This window comes from Bombus affinis, chromosome 9, assembly GCF_024516045.1.
Source record: "Bombus affinis isolate iyBomAffi1 chromosome 9, iyBomAffi1.2, whole genome shotgun sequence".
NCBI classification, from domain to species: domain Eukaryota; kingdom Metazoa; phylum Arthropoda; class Insecta; order Hymenoptera; family Apidae; genus Bombus; species Bombus affinis.
This window is the reverse complement of record NC_066352.1, coordinates 9,308,075-9,333,209: the sequence shown is the minus strand read 5'-3', so window position 1 is coordinate 9,333,209 and position 25,135 is coordinate 9,308,075. Positions and strand designations below refer to the sequence as shown.

Here is a 25,135-nt window from a genome sequence, read left to right as displayed (position 1 = left end):
AGAATAATAAATGAGCACGTATAAAAAAAGATAGAAAGAAAATCAGTTTAACGGCGGCACCGTTTTTCTTTCATGGCGAGAATCGACAAAGAGGCCGATTTGAGTTTCATATGACGCGGAATATTTTCTTTGGTTTTGTTGCATTAAAATATAGTTACTTACTTTGTTGTTAGTTATCCGAAAGATTAACGAAACAACTCTTCGGTCTCGCCGTGTCGAAGACTCGATTCCTTTTGCACGTGAACATAAGTAGGGCGATCGCGAATGCACTTGAGCTTAAAACTGCGAATGTTTGAACGGCACGTAGACTCGTTCTTTATTGAATAATTCTCGCGAGATATGCACCTTAGAGACACACGTACGCTGCTGTTCGTAAATTTTGGTTCGACGATCGCTTCTCGTAAATTCGAGACAACACCCTGTTTATATAATTTCTACAAAATAGCGAGAACGATCAATGATTTCCAAGACATTCTCGCGTCTTCCTCGTTCTAATTTTCAAAACGTTCTTTATATCTTTAGAATTAGATATTTAGATATTTCAAACGTCAATTGCGTACTACTTGCAAGGAAATCCAGCCAAAAACGTGAAATAGATCCTCAATTTTGGGTGAAAACGAAACGAGCGGTTGAAAACGGTGCTAGAACAAAGTAATAAAGAGGAGGAAGGATATATGGTATAAACGTATCGTATAAACTTTGTAAAAAGAGTCATTTAAAAAATACAAATAACGAATTAGTAAAGAAGAAGAGAAACAAAATTGCTTCGGTTACGGTATATTATACTCTTACTTTTCATAGAATATGTTCGCATGTGTATTCGGTAGAAAAGTCTCGGAACTATATTTTAAAATTATTATTTCAAACAAATTTTACCATTTACGATTACTCGTTATTATTTGAATTATCGAAGAAATTCGAAAAATATCAAGGACTCTACTCTTCATCTGCCTAACAACTTCCATAGAAAACGACGGGAAGCTCGGCGATGTGAACGCCTGCATAGGCGATGACCCTGTGTGCATAGGTGTCGACAGATAATAAATCGAACAGCTCGGAAACGTATCCTTCGATTAAATCATTTTCAATTAGTAAGTAATAATATAATAACCATGACTAGTTTAGACAAGATTTACGAACGGCGGTGTATTTAGATACTTATTGTGAAATTCAACGAGCCTGAAACAAACGTGCCTCATCTAGAAAACAGCTGGTCTCAACATACTCGAACAACACACGTATTATATACCTACATCAAACATACTAGTAACTTACCATTCTCGGATGAATTTAACAGTTTATATATCTCATTACAGACATAAAATGATTCTACATAACTGTAATACAAGGTCGCTGAGATACTGGGCGTAGAGTTACTGTCATGCCCACGCCCTGACACTATCTTACCCTATCTTATTATACAGTAGTTCGTAGCTACTAATTTTCAGCATAATCTGTCTACCTATATAAATATATAAATATATATATATTATATATAATATATAAACACGTAAAATCTATGAGCCTACCATCTAATAGTATATATATATTATATATATTATATATTATTTCTATTTCTGCATGGGATCGTTGCTTGACGCTGAGGAACGCTATAAAATTATCGCACGCCAAAACGCATCCAATATATCGAATGGAATGTTTCACTGTTACATGCTTTGTGCGTCACTTGCTGCTGGCTTTCGTTTATTTCTCGTGTGAATTCTATGTGCACACTTGTAGTCGTGATCTCGAAGCAACGTTAAGTATGCACCATACGTCACATCGATCAATGATCAGGCAAAGCGATACTTTGTTCCTTCTTAATTTGTTTCACAAGTCTATTGATTTCCATGAAGTTCGCGAATATTATACTTCGTGAACGCAGAGGCACTCCTTGTGTTCGCCGTGATTCTTCCTCTTCTTCTTATTTTTTTTTCTTTTTTCTTTTTGAATTCTTTCTTCTCATTGTCTGTTTGAATTTGTCTGGAGACTTGTGATTTCGGTGTTTCATTGGTATACATATATATATATATATATAATCTATGTTCGTGCGGTGTAGTTGTACGAAATTGAACGTGATAATTATTGTGTTGAAGTAAGTATGCAGGGTTTACCTCGGTTTACTGTTCCATAAAAAGGAAAGAGAACAGATTAATGGGAAAACTCGATTGGACTCGTTTCGTAGATATAGATTGCGAAAAAGATGAGCCAAGATATTTTATCGACTCTGTTTCCTGATTTGATCCTGTGCAATCGTGAAAAATCGGGCGAAATCGAGCAGCGATGTTGCGTGCTTCTTGTTTTCGGATAAAAATTACACGAAACTGAACGTTTGAACGTGATATTACATTTTTATACGATAGATTCTTTCCCCTATTTCCTAGAAATTGACTACGACTAATATCACTGACGTGTTAAATTCAATCGAATTTCTACTGGACTCTTATCAATTTTCTTATCAATTAATAAATAACGCGACATTCCTGTTTGTTTTCGCGCGGTGTTTTATCCTTTCGTTTATTTTATCGCAAAATATGAATCCAAGATTTACATTGCACATACGATGAATTCGTAACACACGGCGTAGACATTTACTTAGAAACGCGTAGAGATGCATAGAAACGCATACTTAAGCACATAGAGAAACAGAATTAAAAAAAAAAACAAAAAACATTTATTGGACCGACTTTCAGATACTTTAACGAACGGTTTTGTCTCGCAGGTAGTCGTCAACGCTTTGGTTCAAGCCATTCCATCCATTTTCAACGTGTTACTGGTGTGTCTTATCTTCTGGTTGATCTTCGCCATTATGGGTGTACAGCTTTTTGCCGGCAAATATTTCAAGGTAATTATTTCAAAGGTGTTTTTGTAATTAATGAAACGAAAGAATTCTACGCGAATCGTTGAAAGCTTGGGAAAGTTATTTCATCGTCTTAAATTATTTAACACTCCTAAATAAGTATTCAATTTCCACTCTTATACGGAGTTCTTATAGCTTGACAACTTACAACTGCTAGTATCAATCTTCCGATCGAATTGTATTGGTAATTCAAAACAAATTAGAGAAGTACTTTGGATCTCAAACTTTCACGACGATCAGATATTTTGATATTGCCTCTTCGGGATGAGAGATCGTGTTCCGATTTTGCACGTGCACTTGACATTTGCATTTTGAGCCAGAAACACGATTGTCCATCCTGAAAAGCCAATATCGGAGAATTAAAGGTAGCAGAATATTCCTATTTTTCCTTCAGCTTACCTTGAAAAATATGCGGTAATAAAGGAAGTAATCAAGATTTTTCTATTTAATTAACTATATTCGTTTTCTCTTTGCAGTGCGTAGATGCCAATAAAACAACGCTCAGCCACGAAATAATCCCTGACCGAAACGCCTGTTTGGCTGAGAACTATACCTGGGAGAATTCTCCGATGAATTTCGACCACGTAGGAAAGGCTTATCTGTGCTTGTTCCAAGTGGCCACGTTTAAAGGATGGATTCAGATCATGAATGACGCGATAGATTCTAGGGAGGTGAGTGTATCGTTTGTAACTTGAATTAATCGGCAATCGTCGTTTGATTCTTTAATTAATCTTTCTTTTGTGTCTACAGCTCAACAAACAACCAATTCGTGAAACGAACATCTACATGTATTTCTATTTTGTATTCTTCATTATATTCGGATCGTTTTTTACCCTTAATCTATTCATTGGTGTGATCATCGATAACTTCAACGAGCAGAAGAAAAAGGCGGGTGGTTCCCTGGAGATGTTCATGACGGAAGACCAGAAGAAATATTACAACGCTATGAAAAAGATGGGTAGCAAGAAACCATTGAAAGCCATTCCACGTCCAAGAGTATGTAGAGAATATGTTGTTGGAATATGTGTGAATTTCTTCCTCTTCGATTCTTCTCTTGATCCTAGGAACTCAAACTGATAATCTGATAATCTTTTTTCCAGTGCTTAAGTCCATTTGTATCAAATTTTGTGTATAGTTGAATTTTGAACATTGCAAATTTCGTGATTAGTCATTTTAAATTGTAAAGCTTTGGGGATTGGAAGTGCCTAATTGTAAAATTTTGGCGGTGAACAGATTTTAATTATAAAACTTTAGTAGAATAAGAGTCTTTGGTTCTGAAATTTTAGTAATAGGAAATTCTTAATTATGAAATTTTACTGTGAGTGGGAATTTATAATTCTGAAATTTACTTATTGGGAACTTTCAATCCTAAAATTTTAGCGATTCATCGTGTTGTATTGTAAAATTCTGACAGTTAAGTAAATCTTAAGTAAAATTTTGGTAATTGTCTGTTTCAAATTGTAAGACTTTAGTGAATGTCCATTTCGATAACCGAGTAACTTATTAAGAAGTAGGTGCTTATCGAATTTTTCTACTTCTTTTTCCAATTAAAAAGTCTCTATTTTAACGCAAATATTTTGTCTTTCAGTGGAGGCCGCAGGCGATAGTGTTTGAAATAGTGACGGACAAAAAGTTCGATATGATAATCATGTTGTTCATCGGACTGAACATGCTTACGATGACGCTGGACCATTATCAACAAACTCAGACTTTCAGCGATGTTCTGGACTATCTAAACATGATATTCATTGTGATATTCACCAGCGAGTGTCTCATGAAGATCTTCGCTCTACGTTACCACTATTTCAAGGAGCCATGGAACCTCTTTGATTTTGTTGTTGTTATATTGTCAATATTAGGTAATGTAATGTAATGATTAGTTCAGTCGTATGGCCCCCGTGAAATTGACATATGATAATGGAAAAGATAATCCTGTTAGCTTTTTCATCACACAACATAGCTCTCTCTTCTTTTTTTTTTTTAATTAGGATGCAAATGAGCATGTTCAATTCATTATCTCTACTGCACGCAAAACTTAGCATCTTAGCAAAAAAGAAAGCGTACAGGATTAATATTTCACGTGTGCTGCAACGACTGATCAGCGTCATTATGTTACGTAGCCTTACATTGATGTTATGTGTAATCCTGTCTTTCCTATCCTGTATAATCCTCGTTTCCTCATGGTTATGAACATGTGTCCAGTCATTAAAAGCAACATTATAGCTCTTTATTTATAAAACAGATCAATATTCAAATATTTGTATATTAATTTTAAAAATCCATAAAATTTGATTTTTAACTTAATTCATTATCATTTGATTGCGCAATTTATTTATCTATTTTTTACATATATTTCTAATAAACTTTAACAAGTCTAATATCTGATTTTTCATAATAAACTTTCAATCTTAAATCAATAATTTAAACAGCTTTAATGGTCAAACATTCGTTGGTATCTTTTTATACTGATATAATGTTGTATTTGACTGGTATTTACACATGTTGATTGATGTAAAGACGATCATTAGTCAAAAAATCGGGTAAGAGCGGGTCTGTATTACGAGAATTTTTTTCCAAATTAGTCTTCTTAGAAAGGAGTAACCGATTGCTAGTCTGCTCATCTTTAAACTTTTGAATGCCTAACACGAAAACCTACGACAATGATACATTTTTTTTCTTGTACAGCACCGCGTGATCTAACGAGTGATCGAGCTTTAATCAAGTTTCTGTTTTTTTGATCAATCTAAAACTGCATGTTAATTTTTTTTATAGCTAGATCTAACAGGAAGAAAAGATTAGAGTACAAGGGATAATAGTCCTTAGGACTGTATGATGCATGTTTTTTTTTTAATCTATTTTTTTTAATCTTGAATCGTGCATCAAACACCTTGAATCTTCTTCTTGAAGAAACAAAATAAGAAACACTATTTTCACGAAACTCTTTGTTATCATTCATTGTGCAATATTATTGCTTAGAAATCAAATTAGAATTAGAAACGCATAATTTTTCACGTACTTTATATTCAATGAATGAATTAAGTTTCATAAGACTAGTAATCCTGTGTGCAAAGATGCATGGAACTTAAAACACTTATCAACTTAGAGAGCACCGCCTTTACCTAGATCGCACAACCTAATCTAGTTGACACATAAATCTTATCCTTTTTTATTGTCTTATTAAGGATTATTGTAATAAAATGCATATATGTTCCCTTTAGGTCTGGTTCTCAGCGATATTATTGAGAAATATTTCGTATCGCCGACCTTGCTCCGTGTAGTAAGGGTGGCAAAAGTCGGTCGTGTGCTTCGACTCGTGAAAGGTGCTAAGGGTATTCGAACTCTTCTCTTCGCCCTGGCAATGTCGTTACCAGCTCTCTTCAATATTTGCCTATTACTGTTTTTGGTGATGTTTATCTTCGCGATTTTTGGAATGTCATTCTTCATGCACGTGAAAGACAAGAGCGGACTGGATGATGTATACAATTTCAAAACGTTCGGCCAGTCGATGATATTGCTATTCCAGGTAATTATACCTACTACGTTCATAATTTTCCAGGTATGCTTCAGTATGAAAGACACTGCCACGTGTTTTGTATTATTTTATAATAAATTCTTTGCGTGTAATTCCTACATTCTTGCGATGAAATACTAAATAATGTCATACAGCTAAATAAACTGAATTTTTGCAACAAAATCATTACATAGAAATTCTTGAATTCGTCTAGATGTCAACGTCTGCCGGTTGGGATGGCGTCCTCGACGGTATAATAAATGAGGAGGACTGCCAGGAACCGAACAACGAGATAGGATATCCGGGCAACTGTGGTTCGTCCACGATCGGCATCGCCTATCTTCTCTCGTACCTGGTGATCAGCTTCTTGATCGTGATAAACATGTACATCGCCGTGATCTTGGAGAATTACTCCCAAGCTACCGAGGATGTGCAGGAGGGTCTGACGGATGACGACTACGACATGTACTACGAGATCTGGCAACAGTTCGACCCAGATGGAACGCAGTACATCAGATACGATCAGCTGTCCGATTTCTTGGACGTGCTGGAGCCACCGTTACAGATACACAAGCCAAACAAGTACAAGATCGTATCTATGGACATCCCAATATGCAAGGGGGATATGATGTTCTGCGTAGACATTCTGGATGCTCTCACGAAAGACTTCTTCGCGCGCAAGGGTAATCCGATCGAGGAATCGGCAGAGATCGAGGTTCAGACGCGTCCAGGTGAGGCTGGTTACGAACCAGTTTCCTCGACTCTGTGGCGTCAGCGTGAGGAGTATTGCGCGCGTCTGATTCAGAACGCCTGGAGAAAGCACAAGCAACAACGTCTAGGCGGACCAAGCGAAGAAAGCGACGACGCTGACACCGATCCACGGGTCAGACAGACCGCGGTCTTGGTCGAGAGCGACGGTTTCGTGACGAAAAATGGCCACAGAGTCGTCATACATAGCCGATCGCCGAGCGTAACCTCGAGAACCGCGGACGTCTGATCGGCGTCCACGACGTCCCAAGCACCGCCACCGTCGTAGTAAGCGCCACCACGACTAACAACTATAGAATTATAACAGACGCGCTAATACTGCTCGCGGAGAGCAGCGGCCTCACGGACCTCGCGCGCGCTCTCCATCGACAGCCTTATAGTTGTATAAACAAAATATTAAAAAAAAAAAATACATTCCTCCAACGAGTTGCCTTTAAATCCATTGTAAACGCTACGATCGTTGGGAGACACGTCGCTAGCTGATGAACACACAAGAGCGAGAAATGGGACACATGAGGAAACAGAACACAGGATGTTTCATTTTGGTTTTTCTGGGCGAGTCGTTCGAGAATGGGGCGCGAATAGTGAGACGACAGAGAGAAACATAGACTGCTGATACCGCGTACACCCATCGTCCGTGCTCGTTGTTGGCATTGGCTCGGTTCTCTCGTTCCGCGGAGGAATATTTATGGAAGAAACCGTGATCGAATATAATAGGATTTGGCTACGAAACGAAGATAAGGATGGACACACGAAGAGGAATCGAAGGGCAAGAACTGACAACAGAAAAGAACATATACAAAGAGTATAACGATAGTCGGTGTATAGAGAAGTGTACTCGACTATGAACAACGTAACCTTCGAGTCAACTTCCCCCCCTTCAAAAAACAAATCAGGACTCGACGGTTCACGTTGCAACGTACTCAGAATTCCTGCCCTCGATGGACTTCGTTACGGCATTCCTTACCGTTCTTCTTCTTTTAGAGATCGTACGATGACGATGACGATCCGCGCCAGCTGCGTTATATGCACGCGTACTCGAAACGCAATGAAACGAAAACAAAGAATCATCTCTTCGCGTGACCGACATTGAAACGAAGACCTGCGTTCCACGGTGAGACAGTTAATATTGCCGCGTTCACAAAACGGAGAAAGAAAACAAGAGATCAGCGATCGTTTCTCATCTATTCTAGAGGAAACAAAAATTAACACGGTACATAGCCGATTCGTAAAATTTTACCCGCGTATATTGGATTTTTTACATGGTATTGAACAGCGACTCGCCAATTCGCTGATAAACATAACAAACGAAGAAGGAGAAGGTTATAGAAAATCTATAAAAATGTAAAAATCAATGTTGATTCGCTGCGGTCGAGGTTCGTGGGTGACATTTTGATCCGTTATTCTGGTCATCGTACAGTGGTGTATAAAGACGAGAGAGTTTTCTGAACCTGAAACTGAACAGAAAAGAAAGAAGGAAACGAGAAAAGAACGACGGAACAATGGAGAAAACGAAGACATTGATGAAGATGCTGATCATAACTGACGATAATAGTGAGGATGATCATAGAACGATTATAATAACGATTATAAATGATGATGTTGATGATTATGATGATGATAATGATGATGATGATGATGGTGAACAAGAATGTTAATAATGTGAAATGTACGCGTAGTTTACTACATTCGCTCGGCTTGAACAATTTTTGCGCAATACGATGCGCGAACATCCAATCGCGCGGCTTTATTTTAACTGACCCTCTGCTTCTCTGTTCCTCGTCTCTGCACTTCGATATTTAATATTATAACGGTTATATTATAACGGTTTGACGACTTTGATATTTATTTTAATATTCGATCATATAATTACTATTTATTTAAAAGAACTAATAAGAATTACTCTCATAGAGCGATTTAGAGAGAAATACGATTGGAGTAAGTCGGTCGGTAAAACAGTTATGTACTAATAACTCTTCTTTTCCCCTATGAGTTTTCATTGTTATGTTGATAGTCTTTGATGAAAATGTGACTATCTCTTTTTTTTAGATATCTATGAACAATATTCTTGCCAAAGAGGAACAGAGAGGGGGAAGGTGTGGCGAATACAAATTTCGCAATCATCATCAGCTAGATACTTACACATTTGCAAAAAACTTACACAGACACAATCTTACACGACGTAGTGATGCGCTTTGGAATAAATGAATATACATAATAGTGTAACGTTATTCGAATAATTGTAATCGACAACCGTGCGCCCGTAAACCCGTCTCGCAGTACGCGTAGTATATCTTTTAAATGAATAAAACGCCGCACGTTTAAATAGGCTGAAAGAATTAACGATTAACTCGGTTGATAACGTAGAATTGGGCACAACTGTTTTTGGCTCGTTTTCAAGTTATATTTCTAATAGATATTTAACTCTCAATTATTATGGCGAAATACTTGTTAAATCAGTAATATAATCAGGCAACTTTGAGATTTAAAATTATATTTATTTGTTAGTGAAGATGAGTATATTTTATCGAATTAAATGTTTTGTCATTTTCATATTGGGAAATTATTAAAATATTACGAATTGCAAAAACGATATAAATATTCAGTTTATCATTGTTGATGATTTTATAATTGTTATATCATTCGAAATTTTAATTCCGATCCAGTAAAGTGTTAATAAGATTATTAAATTCTGATAAGTACTGAACTCGCCATATCGATTGTTAACCAGTACATTTTTTGTTAATAATTTCATATCTCCAAAGTTGTATATGTTCCGAAGCAATATAACGTCTGCTTAAAACAATTTTTTTATACATATTCGAATATAATTCACATTTTCTAAAGATAAAATTTAAATTTAAGGATTCATTCACGTTTTAGTTAATTTATGTTACAAATTAATTTCTCTGAGCGAGAAAGTTGTGTCATTCTACATAGTTTAACAATAGATGCCAAATCAAGACGTTAAGTTTTTAAAAAAAGAAATTGTTAAGATTTTAAATGATTATTTTAATGTTGGTTATTTAAAATATTTAGTACATAGTTTCCGTTGAATTATCAAATACGAATTATCTCCATAAGAGGTAACAAACGCCCAAAAGGTATCCTGAACAATTTCCGTTTGCGATTCGAGAAGCTGCACGATTGTCCAAGGACAATAACGATTAACGACACCGACGAAGCAACATACACTTTCTTTCGGTACGAATCGCAATATAAATATTTAAGAAACTTCGGTATATTTGAAATAATTAAAAAAGGAATCGATGCTTCATAGAAGAAAGGAATCGTCCGAGTTTGTAGCTCGATTTCGAACGGGTTTACGTGCTTAAGAACCTCGTGAAAGATCGTGTGCCTAATCTCGCGAATAGTACGATTCTATCTGCCATATGGCTAGATAGAACTGTGTCACGATTGAGGAAAGTAAATCGATACACATCGAACGAAATTCTCAATGACCGTTAACCATGGCATATGATTCTATCACGGGTGAATAACCTCAATTGCATCGTTCTCACGCAACATACGATCGCGTAGATCGCGTGAAATAAATCGAGAAACGCGTTGCAAACAGTATGCACACGGGGACAAACGAAAGTTCGTCGGAACGCGTCTATCAACGATGATAGCGATGCACAGTTCATTTTGCCATAAAAAAAGTACAGATCAACGTATATTATACACGTAGGTACGTACACGAAAGAAGCTAATCTCGATTTGGCGCGCAACGGGCGTGCGTTAACGAAGCAACAACAGAGGACAAAAATGAACTATAATGTGTGTGCGTGTGTGTGTTAACGCGGATTGCGCGATCGTTATTTTTCTACGTTTACATCCGCGTTCCGGAATGGAATAGAGAAAGTAAAAGATGATGGGAAAAGGAAAGAGGAGCGACACCACGTTGTCCATGTTGTCCTAACCGGAAACAGGTGTCGCGCTAGCAGCGGCAGAGACGCGATAATAAACGAACATAGAATCGTTCTCGCTGGTCGAAAACGGACGTAACGTGGCAAAGAAACTCGCAGCTCGCTCGAAGGATTGTATTTGAAATGTGTGGCAGGAACGACGACGAGGACATAACGAAAGCGGTATGGTTACGGACGTTCTGTGAGCTAGAAAATGGTGTAAATTTGTTACAAGCTGGACAGAAAAAAAGAAAGAAAGATGAGGTTAAAGGGAACGTAGGTATGATGAGGTTAAATGCAGGAACAACGCGAGAAATAACGGGAAATTATGGAAAAAGCAGACAAAGAAAAAAAAACAAATGTTCATTATTTTAAGCTACGAAGGCTCAAGAGGGTGAGGATCATTGTAAATTACTCGTACAAATAATTCACACACTATCGGTGTCGAGTCCGCTTTGTCAAAGTATTTTAGAGAAGCCTGTCCGATATTAATGTCCTCGTACCTTTTCTACGTATATTATAATTGCATTTCACGATTCTCGTCGCGGGCCATTCGATGATCCTTTTCGTGAGTACGCTTCAAAGTATACGCATGCGCGTGGCTGCGTCCTCGCGACTCGTTCGTTCGGAAGAGGTCGTCGTTCTTCGTTTCTTCCGAGACTCGGCTTTCTTACGCTCTGAATCTCTCTTTGAGACGATTTCGATAATATCCCAATACAATATATCTGCACAATCACATCGATTACCAATCAGGTATTCATCCGCTCATCATATCTATTATCTTCGGTAATCTCTCTGCAACGAAAAAGCAGAAACACTGATTACGCCTAAAAACAAAAAAATGCATACATGCATTGTGATGCCGTTGCTGTTCGCGTATATACTTGACGAGAAACTTCGAATTTTTCTTTTTGTAGGCGCACGTTATTCGAAAGTTGTTTCGTAGAAGTCAAAACGATCGCGACAAACGATACGGTAAAATGCATCCGGTATAATGTATGACATAACCTAACATAACACGGAGCACGATGAACGGCGACGACGACGAAACGAAACGAATCGAGGCACGAGATCGATCGACGACGAAATTCATTTAACTCGTCGATCCTTCTTCTATCGAAGTACGACGTATCTGATGGTCCGTCCGGCTCACTGTCTAATTACTCCGATACCCCCTCTCGCCCCTTTTTATGTTTTGAACCTCTCCCGTGCTGTAATATGTGCAAATAATTCGATAATAATCAAATGGTTTGTACGCATATAATATACATATATATTTTCGATACTACTTTGTCGAATGGGCAACCGCAAACTTCTAGAAGCAATAAAATTCTCGAGACACACGACAAACGTTAGAAAGAAAGAAAGGACGGAAGTAAAAAATATGTAAACAGGGCGTGACGAACGAAACGAGTGCAATCGCGCGGAAAGTGTTCCAAAACACACTGGCCTCTTTTTAACGATAAACGGATCTTTCGGATTCTGTAGGAATCGTTCTTCCCCCGAGAGGCACGCCAAATGAACATCGTTTCTTCTTCTTCTTCTTCTTTTCTCCTTTTTGTCCGGATACACATCCACACAGTGATTTTTATCTCGCGAACGTGAAGACTGTGATCTAGATTTTTCGTGATCGAATGTTCGATTGAATCGCAACTTCCCCGGTTTTCAATCGCGTTTACCAATCGTTGGTAAGCCTGTTAACATTCGGCCCGTTTAATCTACGGTCGTATCGAAAAGAGAAAATCGTAAGAAGATCAGGAACACACGCGTCTCGAAGGGTTGCCTGAAAATTCGTTTGAGCGTGACGCTCGGAACAAAAACATGCTCGGGAACGGTGAAAAAAATGTTCGTTCGATCGGCCAAAACATTTGCTATGGCTGCGAAAAGAAACGAGGGGGAGGGGGGTGGAAGAGTATGCGTGGTGTGCTTCATTGATTTTCGTTTTACCAGAAACAAAAAATAAACGTACATTAAATACCAGCTTTTGCGCGACGACGGCTGTAAGATATTAAAGAACAAAAAAAAATATATATATATACATATAGGGCTTTCCTTCGTTAAGCGAGGTAAGACGAGATTTAAACGTACTTTCTCCGTGGACGATACTGCCGTTACGCATTGTATAAAGAAGAAATGAAACTAAGTTAACTAATCGTAAATGCACGAAATTTTCTTAAACGGATAGCGAACAAAAAAAAAACAAAAAAGGCTTTGTAGTGTCTCGAAAACTCTCGAAACTCATTAACCTAAACGTCGTCAGATAATAAAACTAACTGATGAGTACACAAAAGCTACTAAAAAAAAAAAAAAAGAAAGAGGAGAAGATACGAAGCAGAAAAAATCCTAGAGTTGGGCTAAACAAAGGAAGATTTAAAAAAGATATATACAGAGAATAATTGAGTAAAGTGTCAAGCTGCGGAGCCTGTCGGCCAGTATAATGATCAAGCAACTGCCATGGGTCAACAAGCTAGATAGACGAAATGTGCTAAGAAACCAAAAAAAAGATCCAATTTTAACGAGCTAGCTGTCGAAAAAAAACATTACGCGCGAAGGATCGTCCATTCAAATGCGTGCTCCGTGAGTGCTCGCGCTTGTGCACCGCGCCGGCGGCGCGCATGCGCAATTGCGTGTCGTGAATGCGCGCGAGCAAGCAAAGAGAGACATCGAGACAGAGTGCGTGCGAAAGAGCGTGTATGCGTGAAAGAATGAACGAGAGCGCGCGAGAGAGAGAGAGAGAAAGGGAGCGAGTAAGCGAGAAGAGTGCGAAAGGGCGAGAAAATGAGAGAGAGAAAGAGAGAACGTAGAAGAGCTCCTCCGTTGAATGACATTCATTACTATTAAACAAAATAAAAATATGGATTATTTGCACAATATTATAAATAATTACTATGTTTACTATGATTATTAAATTAAAGAGCAAATAATAAAAGGGATAAAAAAACTGTTGTTAAATAATTAATACGAAAGAGGGGATTGTACGAACAAAATAACGAAATGATTTAGCTGAAGACCGATATCGGATTTAAAAGAAAATAATAATAATAAAATGAAAATAAAGATAAAAAATAAAAGAAGAAAAATAGGGGGAAAAGACGAAGTTCAAGGAAGCGACGAGGATAATATGACGATCAAGACGAAGGAAGAATGGAGGAGGAAACGATTCGTTTGTTATCGATTAGTTAACGATCATCCTTACATTACATTATTGTAATTATATAAAGTAAACGATTATTACCGTAATAGTTACAATTAACAAGTTGTTACCGCTTTGTTATACATAATATAATTAATATACTAAGATTAAACGAAAAAAAAGAGAAAAAAAGAAAAGTAAGCGAATGCATCGTTGATTCGTCCTTTACTTATGTAGATAACTAAATAACGATTCGACTCTATTATTGTTTTCAATGTCTTCACCGTATTCCTTCGTTTGCTACCCGATTTCGTTTCGTTGTCGAAAAAAAAAGATTCGGTTTTGTCGGCTTACCTCGCCCGGCCACAATATACACACGTTTTACAGAGATATTTTCAATAAACGAAAAAGCTTAACACTCATACAATTGTTGTCCTTGTCATCATTTGACCCTGCAATCATGAAGCGACTGCCATTTCTATAGGCTGTCTCAATTAATATCCTTAAGACTTTCACGGCTCCAGTTCTTTCGACTTGTGCTTTCTGAAATTTTTAATCATGATACTTTATAAGAATCCGTAACGTTTCATTATCTTTACAATTAGCTACGGTTAAACGATATTAACAGTAATACTTTTTTACTAATATTAATGGTAAACTGCAGTATTAACATTAGCATTAACATTTTGTAATATAACCTTCGATAATGATAATATTGCAGTACTGATATTGGCATTAATTATTAAAATGATATAGTATCTACAAATATTCATACCACACATCATCCTCGGATATCTATTGCAGTTCGCTTTTGCACTAGAAAATCTTGTATAGTAGCGACTGCAGGGTGTTTCACAAGAACGGGATGCTTCGAATTTTTTACCAATACAAAACCAATTTATAAAAACGTAAAGAAATTGCTTTATTCTAGTTCTTCAAATTTCTTCCTGGCGTTCTTCGCGTTTTATAAATATGTTCTTTAAAACAATCGTCTGGTCACGTATTTTGAACCAAACATCGCAAGCTAAATAAACTCGAGATAAAAGAGAGAAAAGAACAGGGAAATTCTTAACGAAAACTTCACTCATACTCCGTGTGAAATTTGTTTAAACGTTATTCGACCCAACGATCAGGCTATTATTATTTCAATGAAACGACGATTTTTCAAAGAAGCATTTATTTATTATGCTCACTAATGTTATACTTTAAGTCAATTTATTACGTTCCAATTTTTCACGCATCCGAAAATTACGTGTTTCCCTTTGCGTGATGATTAAACATACCTCCAGGTATAAATAGACACTCGCCATGCTATAAAAAGATCGGCACCGCTATTTCGAGCCATGTTAATCGGCGCCACGGCGATTTTTTCGCCTATGGAGTTTTTGCCGCGTGTAAAATAAAGGTACTTGTCCTGAATTAACGCTGAAAGCAGCTTTCTCCTTGCTGCATCGATGAGGTACATACGTATACATCATGTCTGGTGTCTTTGGCCAACCGTATATGGCTCTCTGGACCCGAATCATGCAGCATGAATACCTAATTTCGAAAAAATAAAACGGTCTCCAAAACGTTTGGGACATTTAACGGGTCGCGTGACGCGCTATGCAACGAACAATTCTTGGAGACATAACTTTCACAAAACGCGCGTTGCACTCACCTTTTTAGCCGTTTTTTCCTTTTTATTATTATTTTTTTCCGAATCGTTCTTAAAATATCCGCGTACGTTATTGGATTTCACGCACGTTTCGATCGAAGCGCGCGCGAGAGAAAGAAAATAGAAGAGTAAATTCGGTTCTCTGAGAGACTTTGTTCCATTCTTTAGCATTTGATAAAATAGAAGGGAAAATAGAATGGATATTTGTAGATGAAGGTGGTTAAAATTTTTTAGCACAAGATATTTTTGGTTTAAGGTCTACAATAATGGTGGACGTTAACTTAATTTATTAGTTCTATTAATTGTAATAAGTAAATTTATGTTTCCCTGCAGTTACACTTTTAAAGTTTTTTAATGATGCAGGAGTAAATGGTGTTGAATACCTGAAGATACAGCTCAATGGGTAAATCTTTTAAATATGGTGGTAAAAAATATTTTTGTTTTTCGAGTGTTTCCTGGTTCAATTTCTGAAGCTCTTAATAATACGAAAGTAAGTAAAATAAATCATTCAAATAAATAGTAATAAAGGGTATGCTTAACAACGAATAATTTTTTGATAAATTTGTTTAATAAAAAGATACATAAGTTATACTTCTCTATATTTTTTACATTGAAAATTTTATTTTTATCTCTTATAGTTAGAGAACTCTCGTAAACGATTGTTGTGTCATAGCATCAAGGCAAACGATTCAACTCTCTAAAACAGAGGAATGTCGTGGACGACGACGTTAATTCGCGTTCTACGTGACAATCGCACTTTTTCAGATGCTTCGTAGAATACTACGTGACGCTCTAATAATTCTTTTCAATTATGTCCACGTTTTAATATGATATAAATTTGCCTGAATTCTGTCAACAAAGTAAACTGTTGTAAATTGTAGATTTATGCATTTATAAGAAATTTTAATGTACAAAATTTTTCAGGATATTCATAATATGCAAAAGTATTCAAACTGTCCAAAGTACCCAAAGGAAAGTACTCCTTATGATACTTAGATGGTAAAATAAATCTAAAGGTGAATAAAAAAAGTAGAACAGATTAAAAGGTTTCATTTCTTTAGTTTCATAAAATTTGTAAATCTGTAAAGCTATAGAAACATTTTCGGTCTATTCTAATAGCAAATCGATCGATAATATAAACAATACAAACTAATTAATATTAAATAATTTAATGAAGTGAAAATATCACTAATTTTTTAGACACCCTGTATGCACGTCAGAACAATTTGGTTGAACATATGAGAAATGTAGGTCTTATACAATTATATGCAATTTAGAGTGATGAAAATGCAAAGTACTTACAAGAAGCGATTACGATTTTAAAACGAATGCTACTTGACTTTGTTGAAAAGTAATCGGTGTGATTACTCTGGAGTAAGTATATATTTAATACCTTTTTTGCTATATTATTTAATTTACTTTTATGCATCAATCTCATCTTATGGATTAGTCGATATTTCTGAATATATATTAGATGTAAACTTTTCTATTTCAAAAAAAGACAGAAGTTAAAGTTCAACTCAGATTAAAATGTCAGCTAAGCATACGAAGCATATCTATTTATAATATTGCCTCTTGGTTCGTCATATGTTTCAGTCTGACGTAATTCAGATCTGGAATGCAATACAATTTGAGGCTGAATCTCAAGAACGACTCGATGTCGTAAGTTCAAGGTTCCTGTGACTTAATACGATTAACAAATCCAATTATCGCTTATCGTATATAGCTTTCACGAAAAAGATGTACAAAGTATGATAATCTTTATTGCATCTCAAGGAAAAAGCAAACTTTAGAATTATGTAACAAATATCATACTTCATTTTACAGTTGAGAAAACAAGGAATCATGTTAAAAGAACCGCTTTCATAAATTTCTCTACTTTCAATTCTAACCAAAGAGTAAGAGATTTATAAGGCGAACTTCGTATTACGTGTTCTGAAATACCGACTTCGAAAAAATCAGTGTTTCCTACGCCCTCTGCGATTTATTACGGCGAACATAGAAATTATATTCAATTCAATAGTCCGAAACAAGGAAATCAATGTTATTTATAAATATTTTCAATATTAATGTATTTATTTTGTATACGTGTTTTGTGTGCGTCAGAGCTCTATATATGTAATAAATTGAGACCAAAATCGTTGAATTCAGTGCATCATGTCTATGAGATTAGCAAGATGGAACACGTCAAAATCTTAGAAGCTACACAATAGATGTCTAAGTTCATTGGATCCCATGCATTTGAATTTGAATTTGGAAATATGAATATAAATTTGAATCTGAATTTAAATTTAACATTGGTAGCGTTGACAAAATGATCCCAAAATGGTAAGGAGTCTCTGGAGCCTTTCAGATATGGTTGTGCATTGAGTTATAAGTCTATCCTGTATCTTGTCTGTGGTGATGCATAATAATAAAGCAATGCTGTCCAGAGCCTATCACGTGACTGTCACTAGAGGAATTAACACATTCTCACAAAACCAATCTTATTTCATTTAGTGCACGTACACATATCTGCTTTATACATAACACAAGAACATATATATATATACTATGCATTATACAATAATAAAATAGTGTATATGTCAAAGTAAATAAATAAAATATGCGAAATATGAGAATGTAATATGTAGATATACATGCAAAAATGTATCTACATATACATGTTTATCAGTCATACGACTTATAATTTAAATTGTAATAGGTCCTGAACATTTTTAGATATTAACTTCCGTTAATAATCTCTATAAGTTAAAATTAATTTATAACTTGATATATATTTATATTTTTATTTATGATATAATTCTAAAATTGAAAATTTTTTCCAATATTATTAAATCTTTGATGTCATTTAATAATTATATCGGATTGGTTAATACCAATTACTCGTAGTTAGTAAAGTTCAAAAGTTTACGCTCTTGTATACTTTTACATATTGTTCTCAAAGCAAAGTTGAAATTATATGTACTTGATACCTGTACAGACAAAACAAATTTCTATGCATTGCCATAAAGTGTTCCGCCTTATTGCTATTTCCCATAAGAATATGCACTAGCATAAACATCCGCAATCATAATGATTCGAAACGATCTTCTAAGTAAATATATAAGTATATCTATGGTGCGTGGGCGCATAAGATGAGTGTAAGATTCACCGTGCGTGATTCTGCGCGAGAGTATGGGGGGAGATTGGTGTAATGGGTGGGGTCTAAACGATGAATCCCTTCTCTTCTCATATCTGATTCGATCTGATTCGAGTCAGTTTCGCGTAGTCCACCAGTATTCTTTGTGTTCGACGCATAAACGCGTTCGTCGATGTTCATGTAATGGCAGCACAAACTGAGCGCGAGGCAAAGATAGTTACAGATCGTAGATGTCTCGAAACCAGACACACTCTTCTTTAAACCGAGTCTCTATTCTGAATCATTGAGAATCATAGAAACTTACTGTCGTACGAAAAAGTGAAGTCGAGACACCGCTTTTATAGTTCAACTGTCAAGATAACGAGCGTATTGCGAAAGATTGCAGAAGAGGTGTGGAGATCCTATCAGCGTTATCAATACTACACTGGACGTACTGACCTAAGTTTAGTACCGCGTTTTTTATGCTGTGAAACGTGAACGGACTTTGTGACTGACATTCTCAATTCACACAGGGGAAAATTTTTGGCAGATGTACAGAAAATTCGCCCTTCGCCTAATACTTATCTGAATCATTCAGCCAACCGTCTGCATGGAGGTTAGCAGACAATATTCTATTTATATACTACATACACGCAATGCTATATAATTGTTTATAATGGAAACCTTGCTTCAAGGTGTTCTCTGTATAAACATATCGGTATCGGAAATGGAAGATTTGTCTTTTCGATAAAATGTAATCTGTTTATTGGTTATAGCAAAGTATCTGCATTCGCATCTTTACACATTTTCTGCATTTATACATATTGTGTACATATACATATCCATATATATCCGTAAGTAAAATTATTGTTGTAATTGTAATTGTTGAAATTGTGAGTGTGTGTTATTAGACTGCAGATGTTTATATATTTATGAGAAATGCAAAAATACATAAAATATCCCTAGTAAAATACTTGTAATATCTATTGGGTGAAATAAATTTCTATTTAGGTTTTATTTTCTTCATTTTGCTCATAAAAATATAAACTCACACAAATACAGTCTAGTTATTATAGTTATTAATATAATTAATGTATGTTAATATCAACATACTAAAATTATAGATTAATATGCATTAAATCATAGATTTAAAAAGTGGTGTTTTTCTAAACAGTATTAAGTTTCTAGAATTTTAGATATTAATTAATCTTGAATTTTTTAGGTATTATAATATATTTAATGAGATAAATTATTTATTCATGATGGAAAAGAGAAGTATCAGTGGAAAGGACATTCTAAGAATGGATGGTCTATTACCTCCAACCCGACGTTTACCAGTCTGTAATGCAGTTACTTCTACAGACAAAAAGAAAGAAAAAAAGTGGTCGATTGGTGGAATCTTGAAACGAATATCTTCAATAAGGGATTATGATAGTTCTTCAAATGATGAAGAAATTGTATATTGTACAAGGCAGCCGAGACCTCGAACAGTATTTAATAGGAAATCACATAACGTTGTTCTTCATCCAGTTGAAAAAAGTTCGAGTCAATATTTAAATATCAATGATTCAAACGACACTGCTGCAAAATCAATGGATACAGCAAGTATGCAAAGAGATTCTTTAAACTCCCGTAATAGTGATGGTTCATTAGATGGGTTAAGTAAGAAAGCGAGAAAAAATAAATTGAAAGCACAAGTAGAAGCAAAACGGGATCGCATTTGTGCAGACAGTAGCTCAGACGAAGAGTCACGTAAATCTTGCAATTCGTTGACAAGGTACCAAAATGAAATTGCTGCACATAGTACACAAAAAAATGGTTTCTGCAATAGAAGAAGTCGAGCGGCTCGAACAGAACGTTATATAAAACGTTTATCAAGGGATGAAGGTCACAAGTTCCCAGAAAACCTAAATAATATAGCAAAGCGTAACAGTCATGATTTCATGAATGAAGAACAATCATCTGTAGCTGTGGATACAAATGAATTATTTCAGCTTCCACAAAAACCATCACGTTTTATCAATTATTCTAATAGCAATACCTTCCCTGTACAAAGATCTATTGAAAACTTACGACAATCTGGAATGGTTGCATCCAATTTGCAAGCAAGGTCATCTACTGATGTTACAAAATATCCGACAGACCAATATATAACAGATTTAAATCAGAATAATACTTATGCAAAGCCAAATGTTTTGCACAAAAATAAGAACCGCATAAATCAGGAGAAAAATTATATTTCCAATTCGCCCACAGCTAATACAATTTATGCTGATCCATACGATTACACAACAAATCATCAGTTTGCAAGTCGAAGTTCCTCTCCGCCCGAGCCTCCACCAAGAAACCCACGTTGTCGAGTTTTCACCTATGGTTGTAATTCTTTTCCATTTAATGGGAAATATCGTATGACGAAATACGACGATACCCTACATGCTAAAATGAACGATATTCACGAAGTTACCAAGGATCATTTAAAAAGTTTAAGGTCTTACGAATCGAATAACGAAATCAATCGGTGTGACTCGATAAAACAATGTCCACGGCGTCCATTGTCTCTGTCTGTAAGCTCGACGCAGACCTGTAATTTATCAGAATGTACGAACAATAGACACAATTCAACTGGTAGACACATAGATGAACCATTGTTTAAAGAAACGGAAGCAATGAAATGTCAGAGGAGGAACGATCGCAATGATCAACTTACTTCAAGCTTTAAAAATTATGATACCAAAATACGTGAAAATAGATTGTCCACTACTTATATAAAAAATATGCGCAATAATTCTACGTCACCTACTTTTAAGTCTTTAAATTGTTCCTACGCAAGATCACCAAGTAAACAGATTGTAAGAGAAAATTCTTATAATTTACCAAATGTTACATTCGTAGATAATATGAAAACCGAAATAAAGGAAGAAAAACAAATAACTAGTGAACAAGACACGTTAGAAAGGAAAAGAAGTTCCAAGAATCTTGAAGAAGCTCTTTCTGAGCTAGAAGCAATATATAATAGCCTTCGTCTTGGAGACGAAGATCTCCTTGACCGGGCAGAACGACGGAGTATGGAAGAATTTAACCTACGTCAAGCAAAAACTAATACTGTTATTCCATTTATTTCAGAAGATTCAATAGATAGAATGAAAGACGATATGGCTTACAGAAGAATGCATCCAAAGGAGAGACCTACATCGTTGTCGGAAGTGGTCGGCCAATCTGCGCTCTCTAATATCAGCTATCTGATAGCCTCGCCTATTTTGTCACGCAAAGATACAACTGATGATTATCTGTATGGCGCGAATTACCTAACACGTCGAGACGAACCGGACGTAACGCGAGATGATGTCGTTTATCGGAGCATTCATCACGCTAACAACACGTTAAAGGTGATTGATCCTCAACCTCCGTTTGGAATACCTCTAGGACCGGTGACGGCCGCTACGGAAAGCGATTATTTACACACTACACCGATTAAGCCAGACCATCCACGTTCGTCATACATTCCGCAATGCGAGCCTGACATTGTTACAGATGACTTGGCTTACCGAGCTCTCAGGAAGGATGCCAATACGCCGAGGAGCAGCGTTGAAAGTAAAAGCAGTATCACTACAGATCAGGAAACCACTTTTGGTTCGAAGAAGAAACGAGCGGTTAGATCTTTATCCGCCAATCTGTACGGTTTAATTAATCACGATAGGATTCATCTTAGAAGAGAACCTGGTCTTCAAGATATTAAGGACGAGATAAATAATACAATAATAGATATCAAATCATTACCCGTACGATCTGATAGGCGCGTCGTGAGCGATAGTGAACTCTCCGATTACGATCGATGGCGAGCTGATGGTTTATTGAGGAACTCTAAAACTGATATAAATGGCAATCGTCCAATTACGAATGCGCATAGAAAGAAATTGCGTGTTTATGTTTCACCGTCGACTCAAATACAAGATGGTAATAAAAATGAGGATAATGCGAGAGCACAGAATTCCGTGACATCTAATAACATGCTATCAAAGGCCTTGAACAATGAATTCTGGCAGAATTGCGAGCAGAGCAAATCAAATGAATCGTCCAATCATGATACGGAAACCGATTTCACGGCATACAGTCGTCTATGTCAAGATTTAGTCAATTTGATTGAAGGGCAAGACGATATGGAAGTGAAACTGACTGAGGAAACGAATGTTCCTTCAGAGCTTCCTGTAATAGCAGATGTCAATGATAGTAATAAAACGGAGGAATCTTCCATATTGCATATACAGTCTTTAGGTAGTCATTATTCAGAAAATAATACGGAGAATCATAAAGAAGATACGGATAAAGAAAATATAGAGAAACTGACGGAGACCCTCGCTAATTCTGAGAACGAATGTTCCGAGGAGACTGACGATAATACATTCGACTTCTATCTTCGTGTCGCGGACGAAAATGTTAAACTAATTGCGGAGGCGTTCAGCAGCGTAGCAGATCACTTACGTGATAGTCGTTCAAGCCAAAAGAATTCGCTGACGTCGCATCGTTCTGAAATAGAAACCGATAGTACGACGCCCAATACTAGTACTCGTAACTCCGTTACTTGTAGTCTAGACGACACAAACGATGATCTGTCTAGTTCATCAAGGACCACTGATGCATTAAATATAGTTCCTAAAGAAGATACAACGATAATCTTAAATGATAACCACAACTTTGTAGAACCGGAAGAAACGAGAAATGATTTGCATACTAATCCAGAACTCGATCTTTCCAAAGCTGTTTATGATTTACAATTAGCAGCGGCAAGTTTATGCGAGCACGAGAAGGAAATAGAAAAACTAGAAGCTTTATTGAAAAAAGATGCAGTAAATAACATTTCTTGTAGTAGTAACATCGAGACTGAGGAGGATATTCCCTTGTTAAATATTGAGAATAATTTAATGGCGCTGAACGATAAAAATGAAAATGAGTGCGATATGGAAGAAACGATAACATCGACCGATGATAAACCACGCACTGTTGATCGTGACCCAAATTGCGAAGGTGAGAGTACAAAATGCAAGAATACTTGTGAACATGTTATCCCTCGTTCGACTGAAATGCGTATTTCATATGTTACTAACCTCATAACCATACTGATAACTACATATTCTATGGTTTTGCTGGCTTGTTTTCTTGCACTGCTTTTAGCGACCGTAGCGGCATCATGACTGGACCCTTAACGACAAATGTCTTAATGCATTTTATAATTAGAAGGTTTGATTCGAAGCGTTTTTCATTATTTTGAAACTATTATTATTTGAATCATGTTACTAATGTCGTAGGTCTCCCGGCAAATGATCATTTATGATGTGAACCATTCTATACGAGTGCATAACTAACTGATATACAACGTCATTGAGCGACATGCGGCAGGACGATTGAGTTTTGTGTAAGATCGAGTTTCTGTGAACTGTTTCTGAAGGAATGATTTGTTCTTGTTGTTCTTGTTAATGTTGTTGGTTTTAATAAAGTTTAAACGTTAACTATGCTGTTGACTTTATTGTACATGCTATATATCATATGTATTTCATTATGAAAGTGAAAATCTGTAATATCATACAATCGGATTAAATGTATATGTTAAATTATGAAAATATTAAAACATGATCTCTTTCGTGGAAATTTTTGTTTAACATTATTTAACCTTACCGTTTTTCTTATGCATTGTAAAATCATGAAAAAGTATTCATCGAAATACATATGATAACACATGGATTTAACGGTTACAAAATTACAATAAAGACATAAGAATTCATTGATGTGCCTATATTGAAATAAAACATTTTAAAATGGTAAATTACGGATTCTGGCTATATGCAAATATTAGTTATTAATTACGCTTGTATATAAATTCATCAAGTAATAAAACAATTGTCTTTCCTCTCTAAAATATATATTTACCGAAATTTTCGTTAACTACAGTAGAAATCAGTATAGTCGATAAAATCACTTCCTTACCTCTATGGTAACAACACCCATAGTGCTTTATCTCTTTTTGACGAAGAAGTCATAAATATCGGATATGATCTATTTTTATAACTAAAAGTGCGATTAGAATATATATTTTGATAGTTCATTCAAGATAGTTAACCTATTTTATCGAGGTGAAGAATGCGCGATCATATCGTAAGAGTTGTGTGGTGCATTCAAGCTGAA

The 25,135-nt window shown here is 35.9% G+C and overlaps 2 protein-coding genes across 39 annotated transcripts in view; both read left to right on the top strand.

Annotated features, from left to right (window-relative positions):
• The window catches only part of LOC126920504 (sodium channel protein para), a 69,297-nt gene extending 54,690 nt beyond the window's left edge, over positions 1–14,607 (top strand). For all 35 annotated transcript variants that reach the window (XM_050730983.1, XM_050730977.1, XM_050730997.1 and 32 more), the window contains 6 exons: positions 2,723–2,845; positions 3,337–3,531; positions 3,611–3,856; positions 4,449–4,719; positions 6,079–6,383; positions 6,586–14,607. In XM_050730983.1, coding sequence (XP_050586940.1) covers positions 2,723–2,845; positions 3,337–3,531; positions 3,611–3,856; positions 4,449–4,719; positions 6,079–6,383; positions 6,586–7,368 — 1,923 coding nt within the window. In that variant the 3' untranslated portion in view covers positions 7,369–14,607. The remainder of the gene's footprint in view (positions 1–2,722; positions 2,846–3,336; positions 3,532–3,610; positions 3,857–4,448; positions 4,720–6,078; positions 6,384–6,585) is intronic.
• Positions 14,608–18,972: 4,365 nt separating this feature from the next.
• On the top strand, positions 18,973–24,462 carry LOC126920509 (uncharacterized). Of its 4 annotated transcripts, none has more exons than XM_050731027.1 (4): positions 18,973–19,574; positions 19,654–19,812; positions 20,181–23,980; positions 24,262–24,462. In XM_050731027.1, the coding sequence occupies exons 3-4, from the start codon at positions 20,218–20,220 to the stop codon at positions 24,285–24,287; spliced, it is 3,789 nt and encodes a 1,262-aa protein (XP_050586984.1). In that variant the 5' UTR covers positions 18,973–19,574; positions 19,654–19,812; positions 20,181–20,217; the 3' UTR covers positions 24,288–24,462. The 4 variants fall into 4 exon arrangements, with proteins under 4 accessions (XP_050586984.1, XP_050586983.1, XP_050586981.1 ...); XM_050731026.1 differs by having other exon boundaries at positions 20,181–24,193; XM_050731024.1 differs by having other exon boundaries at positions 18,974–19,574; positions 19,735–19,812; positions 20,181–24,462.
• The last annotated feature ends 673 nt before the right edge of the window (positions 24,463–25,135 follow it).

Coding starts and splice junctions, on each gene's coding strand:
- LOC126920509 (XM_050731026.1), top strand. CDS start 20,218: ATGATGGAAAAGAGAAGTATCAGTGGAAAGGACATTCTAAGAATGGAT.